We start from the raw sequence: 26453 nt of genomic DNA on the forward strand, positions 1-26453 counted from the left end.
TCTGATTCCAAATCAATTAGTTAAATGATTTGGCCATTCATTAGAAAACATTCAAAAAAATCATGTTTTGTCAGGGATGTAAGACAGCTGCATTTTTACATGTAGCTTACAGAACAAATTGACTTTGATATCTTCAAGATCATTAGAGTTTTGAAGATGAAAGTAAGTAGAAATTAGTATATATTTAAGAGCATTTGGGGGTTAAACTTCAGTCATGTCACTTCTCAATGCTTTTCTGTTTTCTGGCCGTGGGTAGTGGATATTTTGCAACTTTTTCAAAATCAATCTGTATTACATTGTTTTAAGTCGTTTTTTCATATATAACAGGAAAATAAGGCTGAAGGGAAACTTTTCATTGTAATTTTTAATATTCATTTTTCCTTCCATTTTGAGAGTTTTCCTCTTTTAACACAATTTAATTAAAGATAAGAATGAAAGCTATTTGGGGTTGGTTTGTTTGTTTCCTGGAGGGCATGATTAATATAAACTTATTCTTATGTTAAAATACTTTCTTGAAAGTTGACTAAATCTTTGTCATATATTTGTACTCAATATAGCAAATATTAACTGGAAAAAAATGGAAATCTATTTCTCTGTTATAATAACAATCTGTTTATTATCAAGATGACAATATAAAATGGAGGAACAGATATTTACATGTACAATGCAAGTTCTTCCTAGGTAAAAAGCTACCTCTCCATTTTTTCCCTATGTTTACTTTTTCTTGGGTTTGTTTCATTCAAATCTCACTGCTTTCCAAACATTTAGTAAAGCAGTACTTCTGTAGCATTGTGTATCTTTGCCCTCATTTTTTCTAATCTTAAGAGTTTTGAATTTGTTTCTGAAGAATTTTCATCTAAAGTTAATTTCACAATTGTCTTCTGGCCTTTGGAGCCTTATTTAACATCAGTGTGTTGGATACTTGGGGTTCTCCTCCAAGATTGCGTTGCTAGGGGCCTAGCAGAAGATGAGTTAAGAACCAAGAATCTCATTAGCAAGAGACTGCCATGCTACCAGCTCCACCACAAAGTGATTCCCATTCTTCTGCCTTCTTCCTCCATAATCCTTTCCCTCTGCCATGTTCAGGTCAACCAGTTGTGTCATTTGCTGGCTTGCTCTCTCCTGTGCTTTTCCAGTGCTCTATATTTTCAACGTGGATGTGCCTGATTCCATCAACCTCTTCTTATCTTAGGATGGAGTCGAAGATCATTGCCTGATCCCAGGGCCACTGCTGTGTGTTACCAGAATGCCTGTTTACACCCAGGAGCTGGACAACAGCTCCATGTCCAGGCCTACTCACTGCCACGTGGGAGTTCAAAGCACTGAACTGCAACACCACACTTCCTTTTGCTCTCTTCTTTTCCTTTTTCAAATTGTCTTTAACTTGAATCTACACCAAACTGTAAAAATAAGAGGAGGGATGGAGTGTCTCTGTCTTGGTTCCAGGCTCAGGCGGCCTGAAGTCTAGGGATTCACGTGTTCCCATGAACATGAAACTCCTGTCAGTTCAGACAGGCCTGGCATGAAAGTCTCTCCCACCTTTTAATTATAGAGAAGTAGAGCTCCCAGAAAAAGGCTCATGCAAACTGAGGCTGGATCAGTTTACAAAGGGATAATGCAGGCGCTCACAATTTGAAGGAGCATTTAAGATGGTTTGTATCACAGATTTCCAGTAGTTACACTAGGTGCCACAATAACCATTGCTCTGGCTGCTTAATTCGAGTTGGAAATAGCAGAATCTCTCCACATATAGGTCCCTTCGTGGAATTAATCCTAAAGCCTTCTAATTTTTTTTTTAATTTTTTTTCCCACCACTTGATTTTTTTTCTCTACTATAATAAGGAAAATTATTTCTTGAGATTCCAATCTTTAGGAACATCTTTGTCTTCACATAAATCTGAATTAGAAGCAATAATGCAATAGTTTAAATGCGTGGTGGATTAAAGCAAATATATTATTGTCTTCATTGTTGGCTCTTACAAGCTGAGACTGTGAGATTTCAATTCCTTGGAAGTCATGTTCCTTGTCTAACTAGTTCTTAGTTTTATTTGGAAATAATACCTTAGGACAAGATGTAAGGTAATCTCTTTTTTATCATTTTGTCAATGTTATCAGTTAATAATTAAAGGATAATAGCGGACATACCAAATCTTATGCAGTCTATCAATTTACCATGCAATATTTAAGTAGCATACTCTGCTAGGCCCTGGGAACAATGTGAGGCCAACCATCAGGGCAGTGGTCTTTCCTGGCCTCCCATATTTCACTGCTGTTAAATCCTGGATTAAACACTATTAGCTCTTGCAGTCAACAGGTCTGTAATCTTGTGGGGAGAGACTGGTCTTGCTACTAAGTTAATTATGGAAGGTCTGTATCTTTTCCTCTGCTTTTCTTTTCTGAAGCATTAGTCAGGATGAGGAGCTTCCTCACATTTATTGGTACTTTTCCAGGTTGATGGAGATAATCCCTAAAGAACTGGCTACCAGGCACTAGAAGTGGGGTCTTATGTTTTTTTTCAAAGATTGATTGCTGTTGTGACCTTATATTACATTCCCTCTTGTTATACAGGGGTGGTGATTGAAGCATGACGATGTCTCACTGTGGGTTTGTCAGTGTTGTCATGTATTTAAGACTTTAAAATGCAATGCTGTCTGGATATGGATTCTGTCAACAATAGAGAGTGGTTAGACATGACATCCTTAAAGCACTGCAGGCTTCTAGAATTATTCATTGTGCATTTTATATTCTGACAAGACATTAGGGGCAAAACTCCTCTCTGACTTAAATCTGCTTGTCAGAATTTGGGTAGCAGACGATCTAGTTTGACTGAACTGCAAACAAACTGATTTGACAAATAATAATCTTTTCCAAGAAAGTGTGATAAAGGCCTCAGTGGCTGTCTGTTTTTTTCTGCCATGGACTGGTTATATTCCTTAAATATTACTGACTAAAGTTGCACTTCTGGATTCCTTATGGAGATAAAATTCTGGTGACAGTAGTGGGAGCTTTGCCTGTGTAGAAAGTATGGATTTGGACACTGAATTTTATTTGTTTTTATTTTTTATTTTTACAAGTAGGGTGGAAATGCTGTCAATTTTGAGACCTTCGTGGTTATTTTCAAATAACAAACCTTGGTCCCAGAGAAGTCTCTGGGAGTTTTGATGACATTTAGTTATCAATGTGGATGGATGGCTTCATGATTTAACTGTGTTTTTAAGTGTGACCTAGTGGCATGGACCTCATTAATCCTAAATAAATAAATGGATGCCAAAGTAAAAATGATCTTAGAGTAACCGAACAATAGCTGAATTCAGCAGACATTAATTTATGCATGTAAAACATATACCTAGCAGTACTGGATAGACAGAGAGGTACTCTTAAAGATAATCAAATTACATTTATCACAAAATTTTGAACAAGTCCTGCTTCAAGCACAGAAATATTTGGGCAGCCCTGCCCTGGGCACCCCTCACATAATGATATTAAGAAGCAGTGCAGTGTCTGATAAAAGGCACATCTTGCTTGATCCGCCTGATCTTTCTCATGTAATCAGCCTTATGAATTTAAAAGGATTATCCTCCAATCTTCCCACGTGGTGGTAAGAGGCAGTAAGTCATATGCTTCTTGTCAGAACAACAGCCACTGAAGAAGGTGTCTCAGTGGTCAGTTAAAAATCAAGCGATTTGTTTTCTCATATCAGTCTTTTTACTGTTTGCTTCCACGATTCCTACTTACATCAGAGGTAGTTTACTATATAGTGGAATGTTCTGTTCCCATAGGTTTACATTTTTGCTTGGGGTTAAGCTTTAAAAGTAGTCCTTTATTTCTTCGTCTGCCAACTTTTAACATGATAAAATACATTACTTTTTGTTAACTTCCAGGAAAACATAAATAACTATACTGTATAAAGACATTATTGCTTACATTGAGCTTAGGACACTGAGGTGGTTTCTATCTCTAAAATGCCCTAGAATTTTAAATTGACGGTACAGGAAATATTGAGAAGACAGATATCACCTGGTCTAATTATCTTAGCACCATTTGATTTTGCTGAGCTTCTCCACGTAAGATTAAAAGAGTTGAAGGTTAGCTGTTTTTAAAAAAAAAATACAACAATCAAAGCACCTTTTTGTTTCCCTCTGTATTTCAAAGCAGTTTCTAAAGCAGTTCTTATGCACGCATGTTTAATTTGTGTTAGGTCACTCACATTATTTTCATGTAATATTTGTAATAACCCCTATCAACATTTTAAAGAAGGTGATTCTGTGCAAATTCAACAAGAACTTTGAAAATGCCAGAGCAGCTCTGACTCATTAATCTTCTTCCATAAATGGCTCTGAATAAAACTCTGGATCTGGACATACACTAAATTTGAAGCTACTTTAAATTCAAAGATAGATGTGAAACTGGACATACATGTTGACATCATCTTCATTTGGGTTCATTCACCCCCTTAGAAGGAAGCACTTTCATTATGAAAACCACAAATTACTTATTCTGTGCTGCTATACACTCAACTGAATTTGACAAGGGATAGTACTTGCAAGCCTGTACTGGAAAACAGAATAGGAGCCTGCCTGGTTCAATAGAAACACAAGTATACATTGGTCTCTATTAATCTAATGTTCTCCTTCCTTATTACAGCAAATTATATTTCAGTTATTATGCAAGGATAATGGAACTATCTCACTAGGCTACATGATGCAATTCTACTGGATTTTAAACATATTCTTCTGTTGGCTTTCTCATGGTTTTGGTCTGGATTTCTGTCTCTGAGATGTTTTTGAAGAGTGATTCCAAACCACAAGCCCTGTGCAGGAAGGAAGCTAAGTGCATGCACGGAATCCCATTCCCCAAGAGAAGTCACTCACTTACCTTTTTCACATCAGGTATATTAAAAAACTTCTTGGTATGAGCAACCCATCCCGCTATCCCGATGTCCAAAGGAAAAACAGTCTCATTGTCTGGATTCACCAAATTCTCCTCAAAAGTGGAAGTTGGAGTGACATTGAGAAGCCTGGTAGCTACCTCTGGAATACCATTTCGGGAACGACAAATAAACATGCTACACCGATCAGCTGCCAGCAGCTGTGCCAACCTTTGCAGGGCTTTGTGCACTATCTTTTCCATAGTGCCTGCTTCATCCTGGATTTCTGTTAGTAGCTCAAAAAGTATGTTACACTCCTCCAGACGGGACATGTCTTTGAAGCTGACTCCTTCCTTCACATCTCCAGGGCTCACTTTAAAGATACTTCCCAGCACTTCTGCCCTCATTTTTCTGTCGAAATACTCCTTGGCAAACTGGGGATTGTTCTCCAAGTATTTTTCAACAGCATCTTTATTTACCTCACCCATTTTGGCTGGATTGTTCTTAGGATTTCTTTCAGAACTTCATCACCATCAAAGCAGGAGTGGTAACAAGAAGTTAGGTACTAGTATGAAAATGGTACTTTGTACATACTGTATAGCTATCAGGCATAGTACATTCTGCTTCCTCTGTGACTTCCAAGCCTTCTGAAACTCTTGAGATATGACAGAAGGCACTGGCTTAGCGTCTTCTTAGTGTGAGATCTTGGAGACTGCTAATTAAAGAGATGTCAGGACACTAAACCCCTAAGCATTCTTAGCTCATAAATCCTAAGGGAGTCATTTTAGTATTTGTAAAAAACCAATGAGTTCTTAGACCTTTTAAAATTGACTGAGGTGTAGATATGTATACATAAAAGTTCTCTCCTTCATTCATAGTATATATATTGTACTATACACACAATTTTCCATTGCAACTTAATATGAGGAATTCCACTTAGATACTTAGCCCACATCATACACGTGGGCTGACATGTACACGTGTATTTGTGTGAAGTGCTTAAAGGGAGGAAAACAGAATGTTACAGTTTTTTTTTTAATTGCAAAATTCAGTTTTCCTTCAGTAAGTCAAGAGACGATTGAAATTATATTGCTAAAAGTAGATAACTAACAAGCTATACATGCATAAAATGGGTGAAATCCTAAAGACCTTAAAACAGTCTGAGCTTGCTCTAGTAAAGAACCAGAATTTGACTCAGCACAGACAGATATGGCTTATATGAAACTTTTTTCAAGAATAGATATATTCTAAATAAAAGAAAAAAAATTAAAAAATGGCTTGAATACAAAATTAAGTTCAAAAGCCAGTCAAATTCTTAGTATAAATAAAGTATAAATGACCAGACAGGGTCCTGCAAGTAATGTAGTTTCTTCTTGTGCCTTCTTCAGGAAAAAGTGGGAGATCTCTGCTCTATTAAATAGCATAAAAATTGTAATAACTGACAGATTCCATGCAAAGAGGGAACCTTGAGGCTGGTCATAGCTTTGTAACACATTTAAAGTTTCTTACCTTTGGGAGTTCATGATGACTCGCATGAATTTTCCGTAAAGGGGGAGTGCAAAGAAGATGAAGTCAGGATCTTTTCGGTGGTGCCAAGAGGCAATGGGCCCAAAGTGAACCACAGGAGGTTCCATCTGAACATCTGGAAACTCTTTTTTACCATGAAGGCAACTGAGTTGATGGAAGAGATTGCCCAGTGGTGTTTTGGAGTCTCCATCCTTGGAGATACTCAAAAGCCATCTGGACATGGTCCTGGGCAACCTGCTCTACATGGCCCTGCTTAAGCAGAGATGTGGGATCAGAAGTCCCTTGCAACCTAAACCATTCTGTGATTCTGTGAATGGAAAAGGAATGATGAATATTGTGGTGAATTTTAGGGACGAACATCCCCATGGCTACGTGGGGGTGTTTTCCTGACTTTAAACTTAGTGCCAGCTATGACAGCAAATGATCTGTGTTCACTGGAACAGATCCAAATACCAACACAGTAGTAGAGCTGCAATACAATTCATCTTGGTTTTGTTTGTGGCATCCATATTGATTAAAAAGAGCAGGAGATTCTTGGTATAAGGACAATAGACCATATGCCCTTTGGCAATTCCTAATTTGCAAAGGGTCTCTATCAAAGTAAAACTTTGTCATTCTGCTGGGGCCACAAGTGTGTCAACATCCATTTTTTTATCAACATATCTAAAAATGATCAAAATGAGCAACTGGTGTTTCATTGCTTGTTCTGTCATATTGTCTTACTGACTTTTACATAGTAGTTTATTAACTAGAAGGGCTATATAAATGGTCTGTCTCGTGTCCAGCTAAAACATTCTATGAAATGATGTTATGTATAAGATTTACACATTCATCTTTATAACTTGAGTGAAACCAACTTTACAAATGTTTGTCGTTCTTTTATATTGTGATTACATTAATTCTGTGAAATAGAGCAACCTGTCACTCTATGGGGGGAAAAGTAAGAAGTGAAGAGAAGCAAGCTGACAGTTAGTTACACTGCTTTTTGTTTGTTTTGTTATTGTTATTGTTTTTGAATTTGTTTTTTTGTTGTTTTACGGTTGTATTTTTATTTGGTTTTATTTGGTTTTATGGCTTTAGGTCTGTTTCATTTGTCACTAATAAGTATTCAATTGTTTAAGTGTTCATGGCCAAGTTGGAGGGGACTTTGAGCAGCCTGATCTAGTGGAAGGTGTCCCTGCCCACGGCAGGGGATTGGAAGGAGCTAGGTTAGGGTTCCTTCCACCTGAACCATTCTATGATTCTAATAAGTTTATTTAAAAGAGGGGAAATAGCCCTCGAGAGTTCCATGGGTACAGGAAAGAAAGTCAGTTTGTAGTAATATATTTTAGTTCTGGTCACATCTAATTTTCCTACTTCTTGCTGAGGCTAAGAACATGTAATGTTCTTGAGAATCATAAGGCATGAGCATTTGATGGAACTTTTATAAGCCTGTTATCTTTTACCCTTTAATAAAAGTATCAATGAATAAGGATATGGGCTTACTATTTAGCTATAAATAAAGAATTTAAGAAATAACATATTATAGGTAGTGGTGAATGAACATTGTTAGATTTTCAAACAAAACAAATTTTTAGCAGTGAAAATTCCATTTCATAGACTTTCGCAAGGACACTTTCTGCCACAAAAAATAAAAATAAAATTAAAAATTCAAGGATTCCTCCTGACCTCTAATGTTACCATTTTTGTACATAAAATGACGTCCCAAATATTTCACAATAACATGGGTCTTCATTAGAAACTCCCTCATAATTCATCTTTAATTTGACCATGTTAGTAACACACAATGGCTTGGACTATGATCTGAACCAGAGACAGTGTCAGCCGAGGTACATTCACAGCACTCTGGAAACTTCCCTGGAAACTTCTGTAGAGTTGCATAATTATATACGTTTGATTAATAATGCGTTTTATGTACTGTTTCAGTTAGATTCCCAAAATTACAGGTTCAGCATGATATTGTCATTCTGCTTCAAACCACACTGATTTGTTCGTGATATTTTCTGTTGGCTAACAGATTCTTGAATTAACCGTGACTTAAATCCTATTTCTTTGTGTTATGAAATGGCATGTACTCAAATAGACACAAATGCACACAAATATTTTCATCTAGTTTAAAAAGTACTTGTATTGGTTTTCCTGGTTTTGTAAAAGTTAAGATTTTTGTAAGTTTCTGTAAGGTATCTAGCAATTTTATTATCATATGTGCCCATTTTCTTCAATATGAAAGGACACATAAACTGCTTATCATGATTCCACCATATCTTCATTATGACCAGTGGTTTTTATGAATGATAAATTATGCTATGTAGTAATTTCATATTTGTCTGAGTTGTCCTATAATCATTCTTAAATAATCAAATAATTCATTTTTTCTCTTAATTAAGATTCACTCTTAGAATTGCACTCTTGCTGTTAAGTGGTTGTGAAAGAAGCATCAGAAATCAATAGAAGTCCTTTATGAAGTTTGTCTGAAAGATGTTTAAGTTGGCTTTTTTCAATAATTGCTATACTAGTCATGTTATGTTTCATCCTGAACTCTATGTATATATTTATTAACTGAATAATAAGGCAAACCAAGAAGTTGAAGTGATTCAATAAAAGTTAAAACAGTTTGGTTTTATAACTTTTATGGAAGTCCTAACTTTAGAGTTAGGAAAATATACTGTATTTGTATTGGTGATTTTTTGTTTGGTTGGTTGGTTGGTTTTACTCATGTTAGTACTTTAATGAATTTTGTAAATTAGATCAGTTTGGAGATCTATCATTCTAATATGTTTAAATTTTCTGTGCTGGAATAAGGCATATATTTCTATTCCAATTCTATTCTCATTTTCTGCACTATTTTATATTTAGTAATGCAGATTCATATTTATATTTAAGTTTATCATAAAGTATACCAAAAATTATTTCATGTTTCCAGAATTAAGGTCTTCTGAATATGGCTTTGCTATCATCCCTCTTAGTAATTGTCAATAAGATCTCCTTTTAAGAAAATACATTTTAATTTAGGCTCCATTATACACATGGAGGTTTACCACTGGAAGCTAACCTTGCACAATCATTTTCACTGAATTTTTAAAGGCAAAACTAATACATTTTTGGCTTTGTTCCTTGTTCATGGTAACGTGGTTTGATTTAAAAACAGGATGAACATGGTGCTATATTTTTCAAATTGTTTTAATTTCAGAGAGTATTGGAAACATTTGTACTCTGTGGTGTACATTGTGATGTCATTTTCCTTTTATGTTCGTAGTCACTACAGAAATCAGAACTATTTATGGAATAGTTCTTAGTAGTAGACCATTGCTGATCCCTTGTGATACATGGAAATTCCTAAGAAGGATAACTGACAGACGTGGTTATTTAAATAGAATCCAGCAGCACATAAATGTCAAAGGTATTTATAAGGTTTCCCAGTTCAGCTTAGTGTTTGTGTCTCAGTGTATCTGTCCATCTTGACAGCAGTTATTGTGGTTCATTCAGTTATGATTTTCAGAAGAAATATAGATCAAATGTGTTTATTTCAATTGCATGGCTTTTGTGTGGATGGTTTTGTGTCCACTGTCTGGATGTAGAAAAAATAATTGTTCAGAAATACAATTATTTTTTCTAAAAGGCTAGGCTGTGAGAATGGCTTTTATAGATATTTACAACCAGTACTGTGTGTCACTAATGCAGCCAGTTCTCTGGCACTGATATGTTTTGGTATCATGGATATGGTATTTTTGGGGATGTTTATAAAGAATTTCAACTTTTGTGTTTCTTTTAAAATAATTTTCTAATTGAAAAAGTAATCTTAAAAATGCAAATACTAAAAATAGTAAGTTAACTGCTTTTTCTGTATGACTGCAAGTTTTCATGATCCCTTAAAACTATCAAAGATTATCTTTGGGGTTTCATGAAACAAGTGGTCAACAGAAATTTTAACCTCTAGGGGAGAGTTCATAAAGTAAACAGTCAGTCTAGCATGGAGGAGTGAGCCTGGGCTGCCAGATGCACCGTAGCTTTGACCATGATGGGTTTCTTGGTAGCTTGGCATGAATTTTAGTATACAGACTGTGCAAAGGACAGAAGCCTTTTAATCTTCATCTCATCCACTCTTGATTTATTTCTTGATGATGTTAGATTACCTGACCATTTTTTATTACTGTTTCCCACCAGTAAAATGGGGTTAATATTTGCATGCATCTTACAGGAATATTGCAGCAGATGATTAGCATGTATGTGGGGAAGGCTTAGGAAACTTTTGTGCATACAGAAATGTTCATAGAGGTATTCTTTTTTTTTTTTTTTTAATTGTTAATACATATTTTATTAATGTTCTGTGGGGTGTCTGAGAGTTTTGTAATAACAAACAATTCTGATCTTATAAGACTCAGCTGACAACTTGCTGTAAGTTCTTGGACCATATCAAAAAGGAGTCATATTTTGCAGAGAAATTGCATTAATTTTTCCTATTTAAATCTAATGCTTTCCTTTCCTCTCTTAGCATGTAAATTTTATGTTGATTTCTCTAATCTAAAAAGCATTTAAACATGTAATAAATCTCAATCTAGAAGCTGAGATAATATATTACAACTAACATAGATGAGATAATATAGTACAATTATGAGATATGAGATATTACGATTATGAGCTATGAGATAGTATAGTACAATTTACATGTGATAGGACTAGGGGGAACAGTTTTAAACTGGGGGAGGGGAGATTTAGATTCAGTGTTGGGAGGAGATTCTTCACCACGAGGGTGGTGGGCTGCTGGGCAGGTTGCCCCCAGGGGCTGTAGATGCCCCATCCCTGGAGGTGTTCAAGGCCAGGTTGGATGGGGCCCTGGGCAACCTGACCTAGGGGGTGGTGTCCCTGCCAATGGCAATGGGGTTGGAATCAGGTGATCTTTAAGGTCCCTTCCAACCTGAGCTATTCTATGATTCTATTATTTTAGATTAAATATAACAAAATCTCACTTTTATTTCTTACTGATCTGCTCAAAGTAATGTCATAAGTAGGTAGCTAGTAGATAAAAAATTGCAAAGCTTCCACTGTGAAGAAACCTTCTAATAAAACAGAGCTATGACAACGTATTAAAAAGAGATGTAATTATTGATAACATATTTCTATCTATTGCCAAGAAAATGTTTTCCGAAAATTCTCCTCTGAATTGCTCTTTTGCACTCTTCCTTGGGCAGTCCTCTGGACAGTATCTCCCACTAAATACCTTCCTGCTTATGCAAAGTGTTACTTTATAGAAATTATTTGTAAGGCAGGAAAAACAAAAAGGATAATCAGAAGAAGCTGATCCTTGATTTTTCTTTCTTTCTCTCTCTCTCTCTTTTTTTTTTTTTTTTTGGCATTTACTGATGACTGTCAGTTGCTGTTGGTTACTGTTTCATGTTTCAACTTGAACTGTTTGTTACAGTAAATGCCATCCTAAAGTTTTGGGCGGACAGCCCCTGAAAAGGACTCAGATCATAATAATTACACTGTAGGTGCTATGCCACAATTACATGCTATGAGTAATATTTGTAAAGTGCAGAGCTTGGATTAATTTAGATTAGTTTACTGAAAAATATTGTAAAATAGAGGCTTTGAAATGGTTAATAGAGGTGAAAGAGCTGACTTTGAGAGGTTTCCCACACTTTGCACGCCAATCACCAGCTCCATTCTCTGAGCAGCTGCTTTTCCACCTGTCAGAAAGCAGCACTGGATACAGGGTTTACCCACTGTATGCCATCCCCCTCGTCTGTGTGAAGGACAAGCCACGTGTAGCTTAATGACAGTAAACCCGCTCAAAAGCAGATGTAACTCATATGGAAGCTTTTGGTGTGTTACACTGTTTATTGTATGATTACATATAGCAGCCAGATATTTTTTGTTTTCTTTTCCCTCTGAGCGAAACAATTTTGCCTGTCACTCTGAGTGCTCCAAAATGCTTTCACAAACATACAAGGCTGCAACCATATGCCAAAAACTATTAAACATCCCAGCTAATCATCATTGAAAGGCACCTGCTTCCAGAGTTAAATGTACCTGCTGTTTACACCAGGCATGCACTTACTCTATAAAATATTTGGAGCAGAAAGTTAAGAGTAATTGAAATGACAAGAAAAATACAGCTGCTGGCTTGTAGTTCCCCAACCTGAAAGCTGTCCAGTACACTGGGGATTAATATCCATCTCTTCAGATCTGGGTTCTCCCCTAAGCTCTTTAAAGACACATGAGCAAGGATTTACGTTGTCCCTGCAGGACAGTGTTGTCTAGGAGCACGTTAGGTCTAGGAGGGTTCATTAGTCTCAGACAGAGTGGTGCCATTAGCTATAAAGGCTTATTTCACAGAGAATTTCTATGATTTTGTAATTCCAATTTGAGCATAATTAGACCTGCTTTAAATTCATCTCAATCAAAACTTATTAGAGAAAATAAGAAGCTAGCTTTTTATCATAACTCAGTGTATTCATGGATCTATGTCTGAACATAGATTAAACAAGCAGAGATGCTGACTTTTGTAAGTTCTGGGTTTTGTTGTTATTGTTTTAATTTTGTTTTGTAATTTGCTTTTGTGGGTTCTCTGAAGCTTGCTAACAAAATGAACATACAAAAGTGAGTCTCAAACTTGCTTCCTTCTTTGATTCTGGGTGGTATGAACTTGGCGTGCTGCAGAAGTAGTATGCTAAATGGGCAGTAGCAAAAAGCACCCCTTCAGCCAATTCAGAAGCAGCCTTGTCTATCTGCACAGGCATCTGCATCTTCCCCCCTCTTTCATCAGCTGTAATAAAAGGTAATAACCAGACTTTATGGACTCATGGGACCTGTGTGGACATACTATGGGACATGCTATGTGATGTCTCTCACCAGTGCTGACTAAAGAGCCAACACTCTTCCAAATGCAACCCAGGAGGCTGTTGGTGTTTGCTACAAAGGCGTTTTACTGGTTCACATTCAACTTCTTGTCTACCAGGACCACTTGGTCCTCTGCAAAGCTGCTTTCTAGGTGGTCAGACTCCAGTCCATTCTGGTGCATGGGGTTTTTCCTCCCCAGGTGTAGGACTTTGCATTTTCTTTTGCTGAACTTCATGAGATTTCTGCTGGCCCATTCCTCCAGCCTGTGGAGATCCCTCTGAATGGCAGCACGACCCCCTGGTGTACCACCCACTCCGCACAGTTCTGTCATCTTCAAAGTTGGCCCTGAACTTTGGTCCTGAATAGGCCAAAATCTGTCCTCCTGATACCTAGGGTTGTTATCCATCTTGCTCCCTCTTCTCAGGAACCTGAACCCCGCCATCTCATTTTCACTGCAGCCAAGGCTGCCCTCGACCTTCACATCTCCAACCATTTCTACCTTGTACATAAGAATCAGGTTCAGCAGTGTTTCCCCTCATTGCTTCCTCAATCATCTGTGTCAGAAGGTTATAGTCAATGCACTCCCTAATCCTACCTGGCTCATCATCCATCCCAAGGCAGAGCTCTGTCCAGCCCCACTGCTTTCTCACATAAAGGGTGATTCACCCTCTTTGCCACCCTGGCCTGTCATTCCTTCAGAGCCTGTATCCAGCACTCCAGCTGTGTCAGCTACCTCACGACACCTCCAACTTCTGCTTGCTCCCCATGCCACATGTGTTAGCGTACAGGTATGTAAGAGAGGTGCCTGGTCATGCTGATTTCCCAGAGGAGGTCTGAGAGCTCCCCCCATGACAATGTCCTATATGCATCCCTTTATTTATGTGCATACACTTGAATTTTGATTTTTCTATTTGATTTCAAGGCTCACTTGTTTGTTGGGTGTCATCCCCTGCCCTGTCACTCACGGGTTAAAGCTCTCCCCACTAGCTTGGCCAGCCTGTTGGCAGAGATGTCTTTACATCTTTGTTTCAAGTTTATTTTCATTTTGGTAGTACATCTAGAAAAACACTTCAGTTCAGAATCATGATCCCTACAAATGTTTGGTGAAGAGAATAAAGTTGCCACTTTAAACTAGGTTTGCTTAATTTATTTTTTTTTTATAAAGAGTCCAGTGTGAATATACTCCTTCAAGCAGAGTGTCATGTCATTAAATTACAAAAACATGCAGCGCACAGGCTGGCATGGTGCAAAGACCGGTATTTTCAGTTTAATGCTGTCCTTGACCTCTGTACTCAGACTGCCACCAAGGGGAACAGTTGTGATGGTGACAGTGTACATAGCTGTCCCTTGCAAAGTACACGGAGCTCCTTGGCTCAGCTCACACCATTTGTTGTCCTTTGTTCGTAAGCGCCTGGTTCCACATGGCTGGGGCTCTGCTCGGATCCACTGCTCTGTGCACACAGCACTCAGTCGTTCCCCTGCAAAATCTGCCTCTAAGAGTTTAATGGATACCCGTGTTTGTGAATGGCACTCCATAAATAAATAACCATGCAAAGACAGCAAGAAGCCTCTCAATTGGTGCACAGTCTGGCTGGAAATGGATGCTCCATTTCCTCTTACCAGTTCTTTGAGTCAGCTTTCTCCTAAGAGCTAGACCTACTCTTGTGACCATAAATAAAAATCTAGTTCTTTTAATATTTAAAGCTTCAACGTTTCAGCATTAAAAATGTTTTAAATGGTAATTTGACTCTCGCTCCTTCCTTTTTATTATGCAATTATAAGTGAAACTAAAATAGGTCCTACAATGAAAGCTTTTTTCTGCCATTTGCTCTGAAAATCTCACCTTTTCCTGCATATTTTCTGTCACTATTCCTAATGGAAAATATTACAGAATTTTACAAGCTATTAATGTAAAAGAATAATTTAAATGCAAAATCACTGCCAGAAGCTAACCCTTTCTGGCAAAGGTAGAAGGCTTCTTTCCTCCTCAATTAAATAGTTTTAAGAAATACATACCCACTTTTTAAAACTTTCTGTAATATTCAAAATATGCTGCCAGTTTCAAATGTTGGAATGGAAAGTCATATATGAAATTTATCAAGTTGGCAACTTAGCACAAGCTTTGTTAATTTATGATTTACATTAGAGGCTATTTCTATGCTTATGTTATTGATATTTTAATTAATCTTTTAAATTTAATTGTCTAAGCTTTCCCAGAACCCATCAATCATTTGATGCCATTTACTTGATCTCTGCACGTTGGTCTCAGATTCAATTGAAACCCTTGCCCAAATTCTGCTCCTCTCTGTTTGCCTGAGAAGTAGAAATCTGCAAAGGATATATCCTGGTTCCAAAGATCTGGATGAGGATCACTCGCTGGCACCATTTCTCAACCGAGCCCATAGCCCAGCTCAATCCAAATGATTATTAACTGAGGCAAAGTTTACACTGTTTATGAGTTTACATATGAGTTTAGCTGGCATAGCTGCATCTGTTAGGACTGAGAAAAAATTCACCCTTGAATTGCCATAACAATGCTAGTCTGCCAGCAGCCTCCCCTCCTTCCTCCACTACACTACCGATCCAGATGTAACTGGCTTAGCAGAGGAGACTTTTTGCCTAGAAAGCTTGTCTCATTGAACCAAAGTGCTTTACAAGCATTTGTGAAAGGACTTCATCAATGTAAACTGTGTCACAGCTAGGCAGAGTTGGAAATACAGGCAAACCAGAAGAGGCAGAGAGCCAGACATTTCCAATATGACCTCAAATCCTACTGACTTGCCCAGGTCCTCTTCTGCAGTTGTTGAAATCTGACTTGGAAATACCGATGTGACTGCACTGCCACAAATCCACGACGACAGCAGTTCAAAATAAAAGTTTTCTCTGGCATTGCCCAGAGTTTGTAAGGACCCCAGGCCTGAGGAACTGAATGAATTATAAGTTATAATTGCTAAGTCTTTGCCAGGCACCTCCACCAGATGAGCTGCCAAACATTGCAGAGGTCATTGGAGGCACGCAGTTAAAGAAATGCTGTGCCATGGCTAATGCAAAATACAATTATTTTGATTTATTATTGTTGATGACCTCAGATTAATTTAAGAGACTGAAATGGCTCTTATATATATATAGAACTGATTTTATAAAAAATTAACAGAAGTAAATTTTCATTTTGGTGAAACTTGGATTGGTCTCCTCTCTGTAAAGCTGTTGAGGACAACATGTTATAAGTTTAATGGGACTAGTGACCTAGATTTTCAGAGGTTGCCAAATCTCATCAGATTTTGATTAATTTGGATGTGTGACCATAGACACCTTTGAAAACCTCTGCCATACATTTTTCATGGATAATTATGTTATCAACAAAACTTTTTAGGAATAGATTTGATCCTGAAAGAACCTCTCTGGGAATATAAATCTGTATACAGATTTTTGAAGAGGACAAAAGTAAGAGAAATAATAATGTTTCACAAATTATCAGAGAATAAAGAGAGAAATGTTTTCTTTGGCATTAAAGACAGTAAGAAATTTAAAGTTTAAAATAAAGCCATAATCTTTCAGTCATGTGAGACTGAATGAAGAAAATCCATGTTGATTTTGATCTTGTAAATATGATGAATTCATATATTAACACTAGTGTGTGTTTTGTAAAAGTTGTGTAAAGATCTGTATATATAACTGGCATCACCATTGCCAGATGCTGGCGCAAGGTTTTAAAAGTCACTAGCAGGATATAGATTTCTGTTGCTCCTCAGTCTGTGTGGAAATTAGCAAACTTGAAATCTCATTTAAAGAATGGAAATACTGGCTTTTTGAAAGACTACTGTTGAAAGTTTTAAGACAATTAATATCCACTGAATTTTTCTGGTTACTTTTGTTAAATAGGTTTTTTTACTCAAAAAAAAAAAAAAAAAAAAAAGTTTAACAGTTTAACATTAAATATAATATAAAGTGTCTGATGATATCCAGGGAATCAAAGGCTTCAGAACAGACTTTAACAGCCCAGAGCATTTTATGTTTGAGAAAGTGAACAAAAACATAGTACTCTCTATGCAAAAAGGTTCCAATGCAAAGCAGAAAAGAAAGAATAGCATAAACCAAGCAGTCTGTGCCACTGTGTGCATTACATATGAAAAAGATTGTAAAGGGCAGCAACAGTAGAAAGTTTATTTATTTATTTTTTAATATATAAAAGGAACAGAAAGGTGAAACACATTTCCTGGAAAGACCATGCTGAATAAACTGTTTTATTTCTGTACACCCACTATTGAAATATTTTTATGCTTCATCAATATCTCCATATTTGAATTATATTTTTATTTAATTCTGAAAGTGATGAACACAAACCCTTCAACTAACAGGCTTCTGCCTTTACTCTTCGGAAAACTGGGAGGTGAAATAAGTAGGTGAATGAGTTCTCTTGGTAACGATCATTCTTACCCTACTCTGATTACATATCTAGAAAATAATTAACAGGTTTTCTCTAATGCTTCCTAAAGATGTTGAAACTATAGAACAAATATTGACTGACAGGCAGAAAACTTGCCTGGACAGGAGAAAACAGTAATGGTTTATATAACTGAAAACAGTTTGCCAAAAAACAAAATAGAAATTCTGGAAGCTCTGATTTATAATTGATGCCAAAAGGACCAGATGTGGTGTGTACATGCTCTCAGGTATTTGCAGGGCCACACAAGTGTGTTCTTCTGCCTTCTTGAGGTTTTGCAGGGCCCCAGCTCCTTCTCCTGAGAGGTAGTTTTGGGCACCAGAGCCATCCTTTGGGATGCAGGAGAGAACCTGTAGTGAGGATCTGAAGAGGCTTTCAGAGATGATAGCATAAACTTGTATGATGTTTGCCACTGGTTACTGGGGGAAGAGAGGAAAGGAATTTGGGGAGGAGGTGGAGGAAACAAGCCTGCACCTTGTAAGTGGCACATTGGGCAAGAAGTACTTTGGACCGCAGTGTGTAAAATGGCAGAGAAGGTGGAGGCGGCTGGCTCCCCTGCTGTGAAAAGGTGGGGTGCCTTTCCTTCCCATTGTTCTACCCACACACGTGCACACGCCTTCCCCCCATTGTGAGCTCTGCCTTTGGGTTAGGAAAACCAGAGAGGCATTCGATCCTAGCACCCACTCGCTTGGCTGCAGGTAAAGGTCAAAGACCACCTGAGCCCATGGGTATTATGCAAGGGGCCATTGTGAAGGGGCCCCAGACTGCAGCATGCATCAGTCCGCCTCCCTGCTCCCCCTCCAACTCTGGCTTTGTTCCTCAGGGGATTGCGAAAGCCCCAGGACTACATAAAGCATTCTCTGTCTGGGTGGCCTGGCCACTGCCCCCAACACACAGATCTTGAGAGGCTGCAGGGACTGGCACTGACTGTAAGGGACCCTGCTGCAGTGGGCTGGGGGGAACTGGGCATCTTGCCTGCATCAGGGAAAACTGCACAATGCCCTGGGGACGTGTCAGGGCAACCCTCCTCCCTTCCCCAGGTGTCTGATGGAGCCCATTTCTGATGCTGTTCTTTGTCTCTTGCTGTTGCTGCAGGGATAGGATGGCCTACACCAGGAAAGCTCTGCCCTGTTTGCTGCTGCTGGCACTCACCTTTCTGGGCAGCAGCATGGCAGAGCGGGACTGCCGGGTGAGCAGCTTCAAAGTCAAGGAGAACTTCGACAAGAACAGGGTAAAACTTCTTTCTCTTCTAGATCTGTGATGTCTTGCCTAGCTGCCCTTCCCAGGCTACAACATCTGGCACTGTGTGGTCACATTTTTACTCAAAGTTACGGATTGCAATGCTGAGAAACAGCAGAAGTGTGTGATGTTGCCCACACCTCTACAGTGGTGGATCCTGATGCAACCAATACAGGAATATTGCAGAAATGTAGGTTAAGCAGGCTGCTCTCAAACTATATGGTCTAAATGGAAAAGGACTGTAGTGACTCCATTGTTTTTATGAAAAATGCCTGGTGTTTTCAGGCAACATTACAAAGGAAAAACATATTTATATGTAGATGTCAAGATCTGCCAGTTGTTATCCTACTCCCACCAAATTTTCTGTTCTCAATACAGCAGAACGGTAAATACAAAAAATAAAAAATTAAAAAAAAAAAGTCAATTCTTTCTTTTGTCTGCACTAGGGCATGCTAGATGTTGAAGACCTAAATTTGTTTTTTAGGTACAACTTTAAGGCATGGTGTCAAAGATCTTCATGTCCTTCCCTTTGTCACCCTACCCTAATTTGTAATGTCTGTTTGTAATATTTTCCATACTTCTAGGGCTAACTGCAGCCTTTCTCATTTCCTTGCAGTACAGCGGCACCTGGTATGCCATGGCAAAAAAAGATCCTGAGGGGCTGTTCCTGCAGGACAACGTGGTAGCCCAGTTTACTGTAGATGAAAATGGACAGATGAGTGCCACTGCAAAGGGCAGAGTCAGACTCTTCAAGTAAGTTTTTTGCAGTCTTCCTTTTGTTCCATTCCACTAAGTTTCCACTTTGCTTGCTTGTGCTCCAATCCTACCTTCTATCCCTGTGGCAGTCACACAGTCTCACCAAATCTGTGCTGTTAGGTTTGAATGTGATGTTTTCTTTCCCCCTGACTGCAGTAACTGGGATGTCTGTGCTGATATGATTGGCTCTTTCACTGACACTGAGGATCCTGCCAAGTTCAAGATGAAGTACTGGGGAGTTGCCTCTTTTCTGCAGAAAGGAAGTGAGTACTTAGCTATAGAAGATGCAGAGCTAATTGGGAGCCTAGTTATGTTGAATGTCCATGCTTGGGAAGAAAAAAGTAGTGCTGAATTTCTTAAACACTTAAAACATCTAATAATTATAATACAGCAAAGTCTTAACATGAACAAGGTAATCACTACTTTTTGGATGGGACAGCTGTCTGATTTTGTTTAAAAAACTGAAGACCAGACCTCTGTATATCTTTGTGTTTCTTTTGTTTGTTACCAAGCAATATAATCTAAGGTCACTGTTCAGAAGAAATAAAGTATTTTAAGTATTGCTTTAGTTCAGAACTCAGTTACTAGATTCCTCTGTTCTCTGCAAAGTCTAACATCAGACTTGGTCCAGCAGGGAAGAGAATTTTGCAACTATTCTTTTGCTTAATCTGGTATCTGTAAATGTAGGGATTTATCTGTTCTAAGAAACAAATATGATCCGGTATATATATATATATATTCATATTTTCCTTTCCTGTCATTTCTCACACCCTATGCAAAATTAGTTTATTGAGCCAAGTAGACATTCAGTCACTTGTAGCTCAAGACATTTCCATGCATTGTTTCCAAGAAAAGCAGGTAGAATTTGGAAGTGATTGAAACCTCATTCTCTCCAAAAGCAGTTATAAAGAATGATTTGGATGCCAATTTCTCTTGAATTGTTGCTGAATCTCCTCACAACATGCTGATTAATGAAGTTTTCATGGATACTGCAGATTACTTGCTGACCTGGAGCTCTATCTTCCTAAAAACTGTGGTCCCCACCCACAGGAGAGACAGGGAAGATAACTGAATTCAACTGACAACTGCATTAATCTTTTTCCTTAAAAATATGATTTAAGTAACACCCCTGGAAAGAAAATAGTGATGACTTTTGAGTAATCTGGCATGACTGGCATGACCAAGAGCTCTTTTTTTTTTTTTTTTTTAACTATTTCTGACTGTACCCTTTGTTTGGTTAAAATAAGAAAATCTTAGTGTTAACAGTAGCTCCTCTAATACGTAGTTCTATTTTTTTTGTTTGGTGCCATATTTTGTAATGATTTTCAGGCATAGATTTACAAGATGTTTACTAGTACTTCCTCATGCTGCTCTTGTTCTATGCCCATGTTAGAGGAGAAGCAGTGGTGCCAACCTTTCTTTTCTCTCCATCACTGTCCCTAATATATATGCTTATTTAAAAAAAAAAAGAAGTTATTGTATTAACTCTATATATGACCGTGATCTTTATAGATCTCTATTGATTTATTAGATTTTACTTGTGTCTCTGTAACTCCTTTGCTTCTTTGCTATGGTTTCTTCCAGATGATGATCACTGGGTAGTGGACACAGATTATGATACATACGCTCTTCATTATTCCTGCCGCCAGCTAAATGAAGATGGCACTTGTGCTGATAGCTATTCCTTTGTGTTCTCCCGGGACCCCAAGGGATTGCCTCCAGAGGCACAGAAAATTGTCAGACAAAGGCAGATAGACCTCTGCTTGGACAGAAAATACAGAGTTATCGTTCATAATGGTAAGAATTTTTTTTTGAACAATTTTATTTCAGGATTTACTGAGAAAAGCACTTGAAGTCTGTTGCTCATTAAATAGCAAATGCATGAAGTGGCTGTAATATTGTCTTTTGAAAACTGGAGCTTGTAGTAAGTTCACTTCTACTTTTACTTCTCTTATCTGAAGGAGAGCGAAGGTGTATAGCTTTTTATGTGGTGTATCGCATCAGCTGAAACAATAATTAGAGAAAGTTGTAAAACAATTAAATCAATGTAATATGAGTAAACATAGTAAGGATAAACTTCACTGCTGCTGTAAAGAGAAATTCTCTCTCTTTAATCAGAATTCTTTGCCTTCCTTAAAAAGCGTTGGTGAAAGAAATAGAATGTGTTTTCAAAAAATTCTTTGAAAATTATTCACAAAAGGCTTTTAAAGGAAATCAGAATTTTTGGAATGGATACAGATGCAGACTTTGTATCAGCGGAGGGTGTCCATTTCTCACAGGTCCTCGTGCTAACCATTTCACAAAGGGTTATGGAAGAGGGACATATCCCTCATGCTAGAGGTATGACCCTATCTTGAGTTATATAATCAAGCGGAACTTGCAACACAAGGAGGGATACAGATTAGCTCACTTCTGCTCAGCTCCTCTATGGCTTATCTTTGCGTCCTACTTTTGGGTCTGAAAAACTGCAGAGAAGCTGTGGGGCTACATTTGCCATGTGCACATTTCCAGCACAACAGAAGTGTTCAAGAGGTGGGGACAGGGGGAGAAAGACTCAAGTTGTTTTTAGTCCATCCAGCAAATTATGCCAGTAGAGTGCAGCACAGAAAGTTCAAAAATATATTAGAAAAGGCCAAGTGACTACTTATGCTAGTTTAATCAGTGATCTGGAAGAAAACATAGTATATTTACTGATAAAGATTACACATGGAGTGGGAAATAGTAAATTATGAAGAAGACAGATCAGAATATTTAGGGCAAAGAAAATGGCAGTTTTCCCCCACTCCTATCTTTGCATTCTGGAAAACAAGATATTTACAGAATACTTGACTGGTGAATCAGTGGAATGTGAACTCCCAATACAATGCTATGGCCAAAACAGTTAGCGTGATTCTTGAGTGCATAAATCAGGGGTGTCAAAGATGAATTTACAGACTCATATGAGAATACTGTGCTTGGCATAGGTCCACTCAATATGTCTTGTGTAACTGTGACGGGTACTGAGGATTAATTAGAAATTTTAAAGAAAAGCAGAGAAAATGATTGAGTTTGCAAAATGTGTCCCCTAGTGAATATTTCAAAAAGCTTGATCGTTTTCTCATCAGGAGAGGTTGAAGACTGACCTGAGCAAAGTCTATGCTTGCCCACACAAGCAGTGAGAATTGGATAGTAAAGGACTTGCAAACATAGGAATAATAAAATAAAATGGATGGAACTTTAAACTGGACACATTCAGAGCAGAAATAAATAGCCATTTGTTTAACTCCAAAGTTCATTAACCTTTGGAACTATTTATCAAGAGCTGTTCCATGGTCTTCATCACTGAAATCTGTAAATCAAGATAAAAGGATTTTCTAAACAACATGTTGGAATAAACTGGGATTGACTGAAGGAACTTTGGTGCACTATAAAGAAAGTCAGAACAGATGAGTAGTCAGGTCTTGTGTCTTTATTACCTGTTCATCTGATCTATAAACAGGGAGTAAATATATAGCCACGTTGTAAAGTAAGTATCCTGATAACAGGGTGCCTAAAAGATCTGCTAAGGTGGTTGGTGGCCAGTATACTCATTAGTGACCTGGAAAAAGTGCCTGACAACAATAAAAATAAAAAATTTTTCTTGAATGAGAATTTGGAGGCAACATAACAGTATTTAAAACAGGTTTAAGAGAAATCACAGATGCAAATGAAATTGGCTTTTGTTTAGTACTTGGTAATAAAGCTTCACAGGAAAAATTTTAACCACTCATATGCTGTTGAGTTCTGACCTGTGTGTTCAGGAAAGACATCTGTATGATGCAGCAGACAACATAATTAAAATTCTGATTCATTTGCTGCAGCAATCAGAAAGTTAATGATGTGTTCGATTGCATGAAGTATAGAATAGAAAATAAACAATGTTATTATATAAATTGATGATACTTTCTTGTTTTGAATACTACACTCACTGCTCTTCAAATGAAGTATGGAAAAAATTAAAATTTCTGAAGATGAGAAAACAAAATAATGAGATGATTAGAGATGTTAGGGAGGTTTTTGCATTAAATCTAAGATCAAGTGTAGATATACAGCTCTTGTGCTTTAACTGTGAGAGGTGTGTTATGGTGGTTCCTTGCATTTTTGTCAAACCAGAGAAAGTTTTTTTTACTATCCAACTGTAAAATCAGGACATTGGGCTAGTCTGAGTACCAGTCTGATTCAACACTGTAGAATCTGTGTTTCTGTTATTTCTAAGTTGTATGAGGCTCACAAGGCAATAAATGCATTGTCAATCCTTGCAAGAAAGTATAAACCAAAAAAAAGAAAAAATGAGTTTATTAATTTATTCGTAATTTGTGCTACATCTTTTTAAATATCTCAGAACTTTCATATAATAGAATGCTTGTATTTTTCACAGAATATAGATCCAATAGGGTAATTTAAAAGCTCAGAATGTTTTTTGAAAGTTAAGCCCCAAATACTCTTTTACGTTCCTAACTAACCTTAATTTAAAACTTGATCTTGTTGCCTCCATTTTTTTACAGAAATATCAAATCTACCAAGTTCCACTGAGTGCTGTTCTCTTGTCTCCTACCCTCATTTATATTATTCAGATGTTAGGTGTTGAGTGCTGTGTCTGATAAAACCATTTGAGTCCAATACTGTTTGCAAATGAAAAATGGTAGTCTGGTCTCTAATGTTGTCTGCAGCATTTGTAAATGAAACTTAGAGCAAGCAATTTGCATTCTTCCATTACTGTGATCAAGACCCGTAATTACCATTTTGTTAGTTGATTCTGAATTATCTGGTACCATTAAGCTGAGTTCCTGAATATCAAATACATTTGGAAATGAGAGAATGACTGCAAGCTAAATTGACAAAAGATTATTAAAAGCTTTATATTAGAAACTCACAAAAATCACTTAATTCCTCATGAAATTAAGCATAAGCCTTGCTACTTTAGTTTTAATTCTGCTATTAAGAGCTGCAGAATTATTAGCAAAAAGAGCCAACTTCAATTATCTGCACCAGCCTGCATTCAGCTGTTATTGCGGTAAAATTCTGATTGAAGTTAATAGATACTGCAAGAATAGGCTTGTATCTGTTTCTGATTGCGCATACTCTGCCTATGTCTTGAAGCTAAATATTTTTTTCCGTTGATCTATCCACAACTTTTTAAATTTATACTATACTAAATTCACCCCCAAAAGACTAATAGATGTATAAACCTTACCTTGATGGAAAATATATATATATATATATATATTTGTTCTTTGTATACTGTCTCTTTTAGGCAAAAGAGAAACATAGGATTTTTTTGTTGTTGTTGTTATAACTGATCTTGCATTTCAGGTGGTAGCTCCCTTCCAAATATACATCCGGCTGTGCTGTATACACTGATACAGTCTCTCAGAGTATATAGCACAGTTGCTTTTAAGTTACGCAACGTGGGAGTGGATATCACAGTGTGGCTACTTTTAGAGCAAGCTTTTAGAGCTTGATATTAGTAGAATTTAAAGCTAAATCTGCAGTTTAGCATTTATTAGAAGCAAAAATTCTGAATTAAAGAGCAGTATTTTCAGCTAAAAAGTAATAAATTCAGCTAATTTACTATTGCCATTAGAAGTTTTGGAGGTCAGGAGATTCTAATTTTGTTGAAAGACGTACTTAAATTAGTAATTTTTAAATTGAAAATACTTTGAAGCTTAAGTACATAAATAACACTTCTACCAGTTATCTGTTCAATGCCTTGCTTGTGAAAGTATTAAAATGCTCAGGACAGGTGTAACAGATTGGATAAATTCCTGTTTTGAGTTGAAAATTCTTATAAAGTGCAGAGCTAAGTAATGGCATATCATTACAAGCAACAGACTACTGGACTTAAAAACATATTAAAAGAAATTAAATATGTATTCATTTTAAGTTTGGTGAAATTGTGTATATTATAGTTTTGTCTAATATGGATTAAAAACTAAATTTTGGTTTTTTGTGTGTTACAGGATTTTGCTCTTAAGGAGATCCAAAAATATGGAAGTAAACCACGTGACAGCACCATGGATGTAAAGTTAATACGTTGATCAGGTGCTCTTTTGAAAAGCCTTTAGATGGCTTCATTTAGATTTTGAATATATTTATCTGAGCTGCATAGCTCATCCTGTTAATAAACCAATGAAACATTTTAATAAACTTGAATTACGGGGGATGCAAATTGTCTGTATGCACATCTGTACATATGTAGACATTGGTTTTATTAATAAACCATTATCATAATGCACTATTTTAAATTGCTGACAGATGTCAATAATTAAGAATTTAATCTTTTTTGTTATCGGTTTCAATTTCTGACTAATAGTGTTTTAATTGGAATATATATATGTGTGTGTATTTGCTTTCTAAAACTTACTTTCTTTTCAAGTATGATGTCATCTTTTTTTCTAGGAAATACTGGAAATCTTTTCCAATAGCATTTTAGAAAGGAGGAATGAATTTCAATGACTGTATATACCACTGCTTGATTTTATGACTACTGAAGACAGCAAAAAAAGCATCTTTTTTAAAGAAATAATTTAAACATAACAAGTAAACATGTATTTATTCTTTATTTATAAATTAACAAGCATTATGTCCATATTTTTAATTTGAGATGGAACCAAAACAGTCATTCATGTGGTGACAACACATTTATCATCTCATCTGCCCAAACCTTTATTCAGGTAGTCAGTTTTCTAACTGTATAATCAAGTGTCCTTTTTCTGGTAATTTACAAGAGCAGATACTCTCTGTGGATGTACATTTTCACAA

At 37.0% G+C, this 26453-nt stretch overlaps 2 protein-coding genes across 3 annotated transcripts in view; one reads left to right on the forward strand and one right to left on the reverse strand.

Moving 5' to 3' along the window:
• The window catches only part of PDE6C (phosphodiesterase 6C), a 32118-nt gene extending 26763 nt beyond the window's left edge, over positions 1-5355 (reverse strand). Inside the window, exon 1 of the mRNA XM_040563609.1 lies at positions 4876-5355. Within this exon, the coding sequence (XP_040419543.1) occupies positions 4876-5355 (480 nt within the window). The remainder of the gene's footprint in view (positions 1-4875) is intronic.
• On the forward strand, positions 18-26117 carry RBP4 (retinol binding protein 4). Of its 2 annotated transcripts, XM_040563608.1 has the most exons (6): positions 18-162; positions 18774-18909; positions 19534-19670; positions 19830-19936; positions 21258-21470; positions 25652-26117. In XM_040563608.1, exons 2-6 carry the CDS (start codon positions 18781-18783, stop codon positions 25663-25665), a joined length of 600 nt encoding a protein of 199 aa, XP_040419542.1. In that variant the 5' UTR covers positions 18-162; positions 18774-18780; the 3' UTR covers positions 25666-26117. The 2 variants fall into 2 exon arrangements, with proteins under 2 accessions (XP_040419542.1, XP_040419541.1); XM_040563607.1 differs by lacking the exon at positions 18-162 and having other exon boundaries at positions 17955-18909.
• The last annotated feature ends 336 nt before the right edge of the window (positions 26118-26453 follow it).

The sequence above is a fragment of the Cygnus olor genome, chromosome 7 (assembly GCF_009769625.2).
Source record: "Cygnus olor isolate bCygOlo1 chromosome 7, bCygOlo1.pri.v2, whole genome shotgun sequence".
In the NCBI taxonomy this organism is placed as follows: domain Eukaryota; kingdom Metazoa; phylum Chordata; class Aves; order Anseriformes; family Anatidae; genus Cygnus; species Cygnus olor.